Here is a 12269-nt window from a genome sequence, read left to right on the forward strand (position 1 = left end):
TACTTCTTGGGGACAATAGAAATTATGTCTTTCACAATTCACTGGGCACCTGGTTATCTTAGGGAAATTGAAGAAAGAACCCCAAATAGAATTTTTTCTTCCTATGTTACATATTTTTGTTAAATTTGAATCTTTTATGGCCAGGAGCAGTGACTCACACCTGTAATCCCAGCCACTTTGGGAGGCCGAGGCAGGCGGATCACCTGAGGTCAGGAGTTCTAAACCATCCTGGCCAACATAGTGAAACCCTGTCTCAACTGCAAATACAAAAGTTAGCTGAGCATGGTGGTGCATGCCTGTAGTCCCAGCCACTCTGGAGGCTGAGACAGGAGAATCGCTTGAACTGGGGAGACGGAGGTTACAGTGAGCTGAGATCATTTCACTGCACTTCAGCTTGGGCAACAGAGTGAGACTCTGTCTCAAAAAAATTAAAATTAAAATGAAATTTTGAATCTTTTTTTTTTTTTTTTAAACAGAGTCTCACTCCATCACCTAGGCTGGAGTGCAATGACATGATCTCTGCTCACTATAACCTCCGCCTCCTGGGTTCAACTGATTCTCCTGCCTCAGCCTCCTGAGTAGCTGGGATTACAGGCACACGCCACAACACCTAGCTAATTTTTGTATTTTTAGTAGAGACGGGGTTTCACTATGTTGGTCAGGCTGGTCTCTAACTCCTGAACTCGTGATCCGCCTGCCTCAACCTCCCAAAGTGCTAGGATTAAAGGCGTGAGATGCTATGCCCGGCCTTGAAATTTGAATCTTTTATATGTCATATTTTACCGTTATATTCTTGTGATAGGGAGGTATATAAAACTCCTGAGGAAAAAAATTACTTCTTTCACAGTTATCTCCAAATAAATTTGATGATTAATTTTACTAAGAATTAAGGTAGTTTAAAATACTTAATATAGAGAAAATAATAGCTAGCTGTAGGAGAAAATTATAAAGATGAACAAATGCAGCCATAGATAAATTAAGCAACTTGTCCTCTCAGAACATACAGCATTGTGATAGAGTCAGAATTCAAATTTATATCTGTCTGCTTGCTAATTCTATTCTCCTAACCATTAGGTTATACTGCCCCTCTATGTTCTATTCTGAATAAGGGATATTATTTCTGTAACTAAAATAATTAAGGAAGAGAACAAAAAATAGTGTATCATAGTGATTAAAAGTAGCACTTTAATGAGGATCGTTGTTGAAGCAGGGTGATAGATATATCAGGGTTTGCTATTACATATTTTCTCTTCTGAAATATTCTATTATAAAGTTTTTTAAATAACAAATTTTAAAAGGAAGTTTTCAAATTCAACTCAGCACTTAGTTTTGAGTTAGGGCAAGTACATTTAAACTCTCTATACCTCTGTTGTCCAATAGAACTTTCTATAATTATAAAAATATTCCGTATCTGTGCTGTCCAGTATGGTAGCCACTAGCTAGCCACATTTTGTTTTGGGGTTTTGTTGTTGTTGTTGTTGTTGTTGTTGTTGTTGTTTCTTTTTTTGAGACGGAGTCTCGCTCTGTCACCCGGCTGGAGTGCAGTGGCGCGATCTGGGCTCACTGCAAGCTCCACCTCCCAGGTTCAAGCGATTCTCCTGTCTCAGCCTCCCATGTACTTGGGATTACAAGCACCCACCACACCCGGCTAATTTTTGTATTTTTAGTAAAGATGGGGTTTTACCATGTTGGCCAGGGTGTTCTTGAACTCCTGACCTCAAATGATCTGCAGGCCTTGGCCTCCCAAAGTGCTAGGATTACAGGCGTGAGCCACTGCACCCAACCTGAGCATTTGAAATGTGGCTACTGTTACTGAGGAACTAAATTTTTAATTCCATTAAAATTGAATTGTTAAAATTATATTATCTTTAATTTTATTAAGATTAAATTTAAATTAATGTTAATTTAATTTTATTAAAATTGAAGATAATTTTAATTGCTGTAGTGGCTAATGGCTGTAGTATTCCACAGCACATCCAGTTTCCTCATATGTGAAATGAGAGTGGTGCCGAGGCAGGCAGATTACCTGAGCCCAAGAGTTCGAGACCAGCCTGGACAACATGGCAAAACCATGTTTGGTTTTGTCTCTGCAAAAAATACAGAAAAATTAGCTGGTGTGATGGCACACTCCTGTAGTCCTGGCTACTTGGGAGGCTGAGGTGGGAGGATGACTTGAGCCTGGGAGGTGGAGGTTGCAATGAGCAACTGCACTCTAGCCTGGGTGACAAAGCAGAACTCTGTCTCAAAAAAAAAAAAAAAAAAAAAAAATGAGAGTGGTGCTAACAGCAACTGATTGATAGGGTTGTTTTGAGGAATAAATGATATAATCTTCATAATATATATATAGATAAAATAGTGCCTAAACATTATATTCAACAGTGTTCAATAAATGTTTGCCATTCTTAGTACTTACCATACGTGTAACAAATTTTTGGTTGAAAATTACATTAAAAATGAGAAATAACATTTCTCAAAATATGTTGAATTTGAACAAAAATTAAGACTCCCCTAATAACAGCAACAGTTTTCATAAAGGCCGTGTCATTTATGGAATTAATTACCAAGAAAAATTTTGTACTAAACATGAGTCCTTCATTGTGTGATATTTTAGTACATTCTGAACTGATAATTCACAGGATATGAAATCTTATTCTTAATTGAAGCAACTACCTTCTAAAGTGAAAGGTTATTAATACTTTCAGTAATTTAGTTATGACATTTGAGATGCTGCTATAGGGGTACCCTGGTTGCATGAATGAAATGCTGTGATGTAACAATGCCATTATAAAGCTCGGCCAGTCATTCAGATATGGTAGGGTAGATCACAGTTCTGTATACCCACATCCCTACTCTAACCAGATGGCATTTCAAATCCTGGAGTGGAATTATCCTGGGCTTTAAATACACATCAGGCTGGTTTCTGTCCTTATGGTAAATGTGTCTGTAAAATTAGATATTAATATGAACCTGAAGGGGTAGTTGTGAAAATTAAATTTGGGAACATATATAAAGCTTTGGCACATAGGAGAGTCTCAGTAAATGTTACTTCCGTCCCCTTGTCTTTTATTTGAAATTTAAACATTAATGATGGCCCATCCAAAAGCGTTATCAAGTTATTATGTTCCTTAGAAAACATAAACAGGAAAATTCCTATTCCTCTTTGCTAAGTGTTGATGTTAGTTGTAAAAAATAATTGCATCAATTTATGACTTATAATGTTTTTCTAATTCAATAAAAACTCTTTGAATAGCTGAATAATTGTATGCTTTTCTAAGAAAAGTAAACAATGCCAGTATACCATACTTATCCCTTGAAAATGAACTGTGTATACAATATATTCAATTTCTAGAAAGGCTAGAGTAAATATGCACTAAAATGAAATCATTATAAACACATTAAAAGCTAACATTTGAGATGTCACCATTAACTGCTTTAAATTCCCCTATTATTAAAGTAATACTTTATTCTAAAAGTAGTACTGATAACTTTCTTCCACCAAACCACAAGAGACAGTCTGCGTAATACGGTTTGATCTCTACTTCAGAAAGGAAGGAAGCTTGGAAAGAGAATAATTCGCATAATTTTCTTTGCCTGTTGTCAGTTCTTAGTTTATTCTTAACTGGTAAAGAAAAGACTACATTGTCAACTTCTCTTACAAAGCTACCTGAGAGTATATTGATCCAGGAAGTTAAGAAACAATATATCAGGAATGTTTTCATATTGCAGGTGAAACAGAGCCATAAACATGAATTTCTAAGTAATAATTAACAGTGAATTGAACAATTATGGGTGTAATATACCATTCAAGATAGATGTACTTATAAGGAGATTTGTTTTGTAGTTGTTTTATGAGTCACTCGTAGAAGCTTTGTACTTTCAAAGGTAAGTTTCCACTGTTATGAAATATGCCTTATGAAGACAAATTCTATTGAGTAAATACATACTAGAAGAAGAGTGAATATGATAATCATACTCAGTTTTAGAGACCCACATGTTGAAGGTTGTCTCCCTGTGGTCAAGCATATTATAAAGAAGACAAAATATATACCCAGATATTGTAATCACAGCAATATAGTCTGGGAAGTCCACATTGTTTGTAATAAACTCATGTCGTACAGGTACAACATAATTGTTCTGTAAGCCAACTTATCCCCCCACTATTTATTCCATGTATATACGGTTGTTTTGATATTTAATTATAGAATACTTTATATTTGAAAAGTTAAACATGACAATATAAAAGCATTTGTAAAGAATTATCCAGTCAGAATCCTTTAATTACCTCGACATTCCATTCCGATTACACTACATTTTCTTGAGAAGAGCCTGTTGGTATTTGAGACAGAGAGTGAGACTGTGTGTGTGTGTGTGTGTGTGTGTGTGTGCATTGAATGTGAGTATATGCTTAAATACCGTGGTTGTTAGTGTATAAGTATACATGTATATGAACATAGACACATATGTGTTCCTTAAAAATTCCTAGTCCTATTTACTGGATATTTAAATTTGAAAAAATATTTTACCTTCAAAGTGATTCCAGCTAAAGATAGGTTAGAATTCTAGAGTTAGAGAAACATGTGATCCTTACCATGCTTTGGAGATTCTAGCAGAACATGGCACTCAGTTTCCTTTATACTGTTTTGTTCTTTTTCAACTCCTCAGCTCTTGTAGGATCTCTGGCGCCTAACTCTAAAAGTCAGTTTGTTTTTCAGCTGAGCTGCTTACCTTTATTGACATTTAATTACTATTTTACTCTGATGCCTATTTTTTTATCTAAATTAGTAATGCTGTATAACATTTATATAGAGTTTTATGAGTTCAACACTTTACATAATCATTCACATAGCCCTTTGACATACATGAGTATTATATTCCACTTTACAGATATAAAAACTGAGGTTCAGTGGGGTGGTATGTGTTATGCTTTACACCATACATTTGAGTCTGAGTCAGTGGCACAGTTGGAAACAGAAGTCAGAATTGCATCTAGTCTGTCTCCTCAGAGGACAAACTATGATGCTTCCTTCTCGATTACTTGGAAGGAGAAGAATATGGGCTTTCCCTCTTAAATCTTTCAAATTAGCAGTTGCTCCAGAATGCCTACTACTACTTCTTGAATTTAAAAAAAAAAAAAGTCTGCCCAATATTATTCTAAAAATTAGTGACTTTCCTTTATTTATTTATTTATTTTTAGAGAGAGCCTCACTCTGTCTCCCAGGCTGGAATACAGTGGAGCATCATAGCTCGCTGCAGCCTCGAACTCCTGGGCTCAATCAATCCTCCTACCTCATCCTTTGATGTAGCTGGGACTAAAGGTGCATGTCTCCACACCTGGCTAACATTTTTTTTTAAGAGATGGAGTCTCTCTGTGTTGCCCAGACTAGTCTCGAACTCCTGGACTCATGCAGTTTTCCAACCTCAACCTCCCAAAGTGCTAGGATTACAGGCATGAGCCAGTGTTCCCTGCCTCCACTTTCTTAAAGTAGAACTTAAGTAGAACTTTAAAAATGTTTTTACCTGCCAGGTGCAGTGGCTCACGCTTATAATCCCAGCACTTTGGGAGGCCGAGGTGGATGGATCACGTGAGGTCAGGAATTTGAGATCAGCCTGGCCAGCATGGTGAAACCCCATCTCTACTAAAAATACAAAAATTAGCTGGGCATGATGGCACACACCTGTAGTCCCAGCCACTTAGGAGGCTGAGGCAGGAAAATCAGTTGAACCCAGGAGGCAGAGGTTGCAGTGAGCTGAGATCACGCCAGTGCACTCCAGCCTGGGCGACAGAGCGAGACTTCATCTCAAAAAAAAAAAAAAAATGTTTTTACCTATTTAAAACAATTCTTGTTTGTTTTACCCTCACAAATTTTTTCTTTTTTTTTTTATTGTAATCATTCATTAGATAATTGCCACCGTGCCCGGCCAGAAATTGAAAATTGAACTAATAATTTGGAAACAAACATTCTTTTTTCAAGTTTATCACAGACTAAATACCTGATTCACTTACTTAACTCAATTATATACCTGATAATTTAGTTTGTGGTAAATTATAAAATATTACTTTCAGTTTTAAGGATAAATGTTTTAATTTGACTTCTAGTATCTTGTGTTGTAATAGTTTGCTGATATATACTATTTCTTACCTTTTATGTGAGTTTCACTTTATCTTTGTACATTTTAGTAGTAAATAGTCATCTTTACAACATTAATTTTATGCCTATACTAGGCAGGAAAGTATTCTCAGACAGCATGTCAGTTACATTGTCAAATGGATTCTTAAGAGAAGAAAAGCTGGGCACAGTGATGTATGCCTGTAGTCCTGGATACTAGGAGGCTGAAGCAGGATGATTGCTTGAGCCCAGGAGTTTGAGGCTGTAGTTCATTGTTACCATGTCTGTGAATAGCCACTGCACTCCAGCCTGGGCAACATAGCAAGAGTCCATCTGTTAAAAAAAAAAAAAAAAAAAAAAAAAAAGAGAGAGAGAGAAAGAGAGAAAGAAAAGAGGAGAGGGAAGGAAGAAAAGAGAAAAGAAAGGAAAAGAAAAGAAAAAGGATCTTGTTACAAAATAGGCCATTCATTAGGCCAAACGTTTTAGTGGCTAGTCTGGAATGTTTATGGACTATAAATTTATCTTTAATTCAAACCATCAGATTCGTGTTTAGTCTTTTAATATTTACCATTTATTAACTATATTTACACTAACATAATGACTTTTTAAAACTTGGGTTTTTTTTTTTTTTCAGCAACTTAAATAAAGAAAAGTCAGCTTTACTACAGATGAAGAATCAAATGGCATTAGACTTAGAGCAACTTCTAAATCATCGTGAGGTATTTTTCCTATTTTGTCATAATTTTAATCGTTTTAGGATTAAAACTGCTATCAGATTAAAATTATTGGATCCCAGTTGTGCATGTTCATTAATGACTTATTCATGTCTCACTGTAATTTTGTCCTTTTTTATTCAACTTTTGATATACTTCTTAGAGTTAATTATTTTATTTAATTTTTTTTTACTAGTATATTACTGTTCATAATATTGTAAAATTATCATGTTATAAAAATATATAATAAGATCTCATAAGAAACTGAATGGATTGATGCTTGATAATTCTCTTAAGTAGAACACAATGAAACAGTAGTGGCTGCCTAAGTTCCATCAATTTTTTTTTAACTCTTTTTGACTTTTTTCTCCTGGTCTTCTGTTATCCTTTCTGCAGGTCGCTTCTTCAACCCCTTCATTTTCCTGGTTTGTAGTTTGCTTAGGTCTTGCTTCTGCATATGAATCCTTCCATAAGTTGTACCAAAAATATCATGGGAGATATTTTTCTTCTTCTTTGGCTTGAGAGCTTTTGGCATTTTCATAGATAATTTATAAAGGTCATCTGATGCCAGGTGTGTCCTCCTCAGAACCAGATCCAATGAGGGTCCCATCTCTTCCAATTCAATCCGTGGTGTTCTGCAACCAGATTTCAACAGCAACTTATAGCTTCGAAAGTAAATCTTCCCATTCAGTGCAGTGAAGTGCAGAACATACTCTAATCCAGCCAGGCAGATATTTGATACTGTGGGGCCTCTGAAGAAATCAATAAGAAGACTTTTTAGTCTTCTATAATCTTCTGTTACATCAAAATCATCACCAGCAAATATTAGCATGGGTTTTGTTCCCTCAGGACATTTACTGTTCTGTGGGGGCTGAGGTAGGAGAATCGCTCGAGCCCGGGAAGTCAAGACTGAGTAAGCCATGTTCATGCCACTGGTCTCCAGCCTGGGTGACAGAGTGAGACCCTTAATGTCTTTTAGAGAGACGAAATTCTCAATACCTAATTCAATCATATCCAGCACATGGTGGTCATACAAATGACCTATTACTAGATTATTTGGCCGCTTCTTATTATGGGAGGCAAACATGAATAAAGAACAATCTGACTTCTTTGAAAAGAATTCCAGTGATGTCTGATCCTCAAAAGGTCTTGTAATATTTTTCTTTTTATACAGTACACCATATGGTTTTTTCAGTGCATACTGAGCCCAGGAATTCGAGGTTGTGGTAAGCCTTGATTGCACCACTGCACTCCAGCTCTGGTGACAGTGTGAGACCCACATCTTTAAGTACTTGTGTCACTGTTGCATTTGCATTTCCCCCTTTAATCAGCATGGCATTTTTAATATTTTCATTGAGTTTCGGTTCTCTCTTCTCAAGGAATCTCTTGGCTCTTTTCGTTTGGGCTTTACAACTCAATCCAGAGCGTCCATCGCTACTGCTCCCTGCAACTCTTAACTAAGTGGATGCACCTAGAGTTAATTCTTATTCCTAGAATGCCCCTTCTTGTTTTGTTGATATCTGTCACTGAATTTCCCCATATTATTTAATAATAATCTGTTTTATCTTATTCTGCAACTAGACAGTAAATTTCCTTAGTGTGCCTCTTGTCTTCTTTATCAGTGTTGCCCAGTGCCTATAGTGTAGATAGAGTATTTGTGTGGAGCTTTAAAGTTCATAAAATTATTTTCTTTTCTTCATTTGTTCCCCACCAAAATTCTTTTAGAGTAAATATAATTCCTATTTTATAGATGGAGAAATAAGTTTTAAGTGGCTTGCCCATGGCAGTTAGTAACCAAGAGATAAGTCCTGTTTTGTTTTATTTTTTTCCTTTAAGTAAGGTTTATTGAGGTATAATCTACAAAGAATAAAATTCACCTTTTTTAGCAGACATGTCTGTGATTTTTGACAAATGCACACAGTTGCATCAGCACCACCAGTCAATATATAGAATAGTTCCATTACTCCAAAAAATTCCCTCATTACCCCTTTTTAGCTGACCCTTTTCCTCAACCCCCAGCCCTATCAACCACTGGTCTATTTTCCGTACCTATTGTTTACCTTTTACAAAATGCTATAAAAGTGAAATTATCAGTATATAGCCTTTTGAGTCTGGCTTTTCTCAGTTATAATAATACATTTGCAATTCATCTATATTGTTGCAATATAGGTGTATAATATATTGACCTCAAGTGATCCGCCTGCCTCAGCCTCCCAAAGTGCCGGGATTACAGGTGTGAGCCTGTATATACATCTATATTGGTCATATGTTTCCTTTTTATTGCTGAGTAATAAGCCATTATATGGATGTAACCCAGTTTGTTAATTCATTCACAGTTGATGGACATTTGAGTTGTTTCCATTTGAGGACATCTCCAAATAAAATAGCTGTAAACAATTATGTACACATGTTTATATAAACGTAAGTTTCCATTTCTCTTGGGTAAACACCCAGGAACATGATTACTGGGTTGTATGGCAGGTGTATGTTTAAGTTTATAAGAAACTGTCAAAATTTTCCAAAGTTACTATATTTTTATATTCCCCCTCTACGATGAATAAGAGTTCAATATTCTCTGCATCCTCACAAACCATTGGTATTTTTAATACAAATCCTTCTTTCTACTGAACTATGACTACCTCATCTTAGCCATCTTTTTACCACTTTGTTATTCTAATAGAAAAAGAAACTTTTTTTTTTTTTTTTTTTTTTTTTTTTTTGAGGCAGTGTCTCGCTCTGTCACCCAGGCTGGAGTGCAGTGGTGTGATCTCAGCTCACGGGAACCTCTGCCTTCCGGAGTTCAAGCGAATCTCTTGGCTTAGCCTCCTGAGTACCTGGGATTACAGGTGCATTCCACCATGCCGTCCAATTTTTGTGTTTTTAATAGAGACTGGGTTTCGACATTGTTGGCCAGGCTGATCTTAAACTCCTGACCTCAAGTGATCCACCCGCCTCAGCCTCCCGAAGTGCTGAGATTACAGGTGTGAGCCACCGTGCCTGACCAGAAAACGAAACAATTAAAACATATCATTGGTTTACGAGTATCCTCATACTAGTCTGGGAGAGGTATACCACATGTTGGGAAGAAATTATTGGAAGAATACTGTTAAGAGAGGGGAACTGGAAACTATTACTGGAAGCAGTTCCAAGGTACGTATCCTAGAGATGGGTCAGAAGAATTGGAGGATTGTCTGTATCTGAGAAATGGCATTGGAGTGAGTTTTCTTAAAGGTGTCTTCCATGTGATGGGTGAAAAGGATAAGTGTCCCTGGGCTAGAGTGTAATTATAACATTTAGGTAGATAAGTCAATCTAACAACAGGTTACAGAGCTAGGAAAAGCTTCTCTGAAGATATTTATTCTTTCTTCTGAGTTCTGACATTCTAGACCTTATCCATCACTGCTCCTATCACTTATGTCCTAGGATTCTGCTTTCAAGTAATTGTCTCTTCACTGTGGAAACCTGATTCATTCACTGTGTGGAATTTTCACAAGTGTTTTTGAAATTAAATACTTAAGCGTAGTAACTACAGATGACCAGCCATGTCAACTACATTTTTTTAAAGCTAGATACTAATTTTTTTTTCAGAATGGCAGTTCTCATTTGATTTTTAGGGGATGTGCTACACTAAAAAATATATGAGCAGTTCCAACACTTGGAATCACATTACTCATGAGTCCAAATAAGGACCAAAAAGTTTGCTTGGTGGATTGAGAAGAAAATACGTGTAAGCATGCAAATTAAATTCTAGCAGAGCTGGGCACAGTATCACACACCTGTTGTCCCAGGTACTCTGGAGGCTAAGGCAGGAGGATCACTTGAGCACAGGAGTTTGAGACTATAGTGCACGCTTATCTCACCTGTGAATAACCACTGCATTCCAGCCTGAGCAACGTAGTGCAACCCTATCTTTTAAAAAACAAAGAAAGAGAAACATGGAGGGAGGGTGAGACAGAAGGAGAGGAAGAAGAAGGAGGAAGAAAGGAAGCAAGAGAAGGAGGGAAAAATTTAAACACTAGCAAGATGGAACTACTCATTAATTGCCTACTACTACATGTCATTACTGATATTTATATGGATGCATATTTAGATAATTGTCAGTTTTTATGTATTTGACAGTATATCTTTATTTTGGCAATGATATTTTAATAATTTAATCTTGTATAGCTTTTGATGATACCAAACATCTAAAAGCAACTTTTTTTGTTTTAAAGCAAAGTAAAAATTAAAGCTTAGTAAAAACAAATCTGATGTTATTAATCATTTTCTAAGAAACCATTTACTACCAACTTACATCATATATGCACATGCAAAGACCTCTGCAAATTGCTTATATGGAAATAAAACAGCTGGTGTGACCCCCTAGAGATGCTTAGCTATTCACTTGAACATTAACCTGGTGAAACAAAGGGTCCATAGGATTGATTTGTTCACTTGATTGTTCAGAGGATCATGTCTTCGTAATAGTCAATAGATAACAGTTGGATAAGAATAATTCTGATTTTTTTTGAAAATGAAAATCAGGGCTGGGAATAGGGTGAGCCAAACAAGGCATCTAGGACATATGATGTAAGGAGGTGCCTACTCTCAGAGTGGGCAAAGAGCATGGATGGCCCCTGGGAGCCACTGCCTCTACCTAAGGCCACTAGCTTGCCTCACCCTGGTCAAGACCCTGGGAAAATTATCTGATACCAGTCATGGTTTTAATCAGTTAAATTTGGGCAGTGTAAATGAGTGATTCGAAAAGAGACCAAATGAACCTTTTCAAGTTTCTTATTTTCTTTTTTGCGTGGGACAGCTCTTGCTCTAACGTTGTTTCGTTTTGGTTTTCTTTTGTTTTGAGATGGAGTTTTGCTCTGTCACCCAGGCTGGAGTGCAGTGGCACTATCTCAGCTCACCGCAACCTCCACATCCCTGATTCAAGCAGTTCCCCTGCCTCAGCCCCTCAAGTAGCTGGGATTAACAGGCACACGCCACCACACCTGGCTAATTTTTTTGTATTTTTAGTAGAGATGGGTTTTCACCATGTTGGCTAGACTGGTCTCGAACTCCTGACCTCAGGCAATCCGCCTGCCTCAGCCTCCCAAAGTGCTGAGATTACAGGCATGAGCCACTGCACCCAGCCTAGCTCTAACTTTTTTTAGCAGTGTCACTGAGTTCTGAGTAGTCTGTATGTGTTCATGTAATGTGAAGTAAGATCACCAGTTCATTTACATAATTCCAAAATATGTATTAAACAGAAAAAACAAGTAGGACAATTCTAGGTTGACAATTCAAAAACATTTGGGGCATGACCACAGAGAGTTTTTATTTTCTATGTTAGTGTTAGCTCAAATATATTAGCTTAAAAGTATCTTCTCTCATGTTAAGAGTTAGGATGTGGTGTGACAATTTCCAGGAATGTGTATTGATATCTTACAGTTGTGTATTTCTTGAACTATGAGTGGTA

At 36.7% G+C, this 12269-nt stretch overlaps 1 protein-coding gene and 1 pseudogene across 3 annotated transcripts in view; one reads left to right on the forward strand and one right to left on the reverse strand.

Moving 5' to 3' along the window:
* The window catches only part of PIBF1 (progesterone immunomodulatory binding factor 1), a 245544-nt gene that overhangs the window by 195488 nt on the left and 37787 nt on the right, over window positions 1-12269 (forward strand). For all 3 annotated transcript variants that reach the window (XR_004054729.1, XM_010377651.2, XM_030922358.1), the window contains one exon: window positions 6742-6826. Coding sequence is in view for 2 of the 3 variants with exons in the window: in XM_010377651.2 (XP_010375953.1) it covers window positions 6742-6826 (85 nt within the window). In the remaining variant the exon portion in view is untranslated. The remainder of the gene's footprint in view (window positions 1-6741; window positions 6827-12269) is intronic.
* On the reverse strand, window positions 7167-8252 carry LOC104673572 (annotated as a pseudogene).

This window comes from Rhinopithecus roxellana, chromosome 18 (genome assembly GCF_007565055.1).
Source record: "Rhinopithecus roxellana isolate Shanxi Qingling chromosome 18, ASM756505v1, whole genome shotgun sequence".
Classification (NCBI taxonomy): domain Eukaryota; kingdom Metazoa; phylum Chordata; class Mammalia; order Primates; family Cercopithecidae; genus Rhinopithecus; species Rhinopithecus roxellana.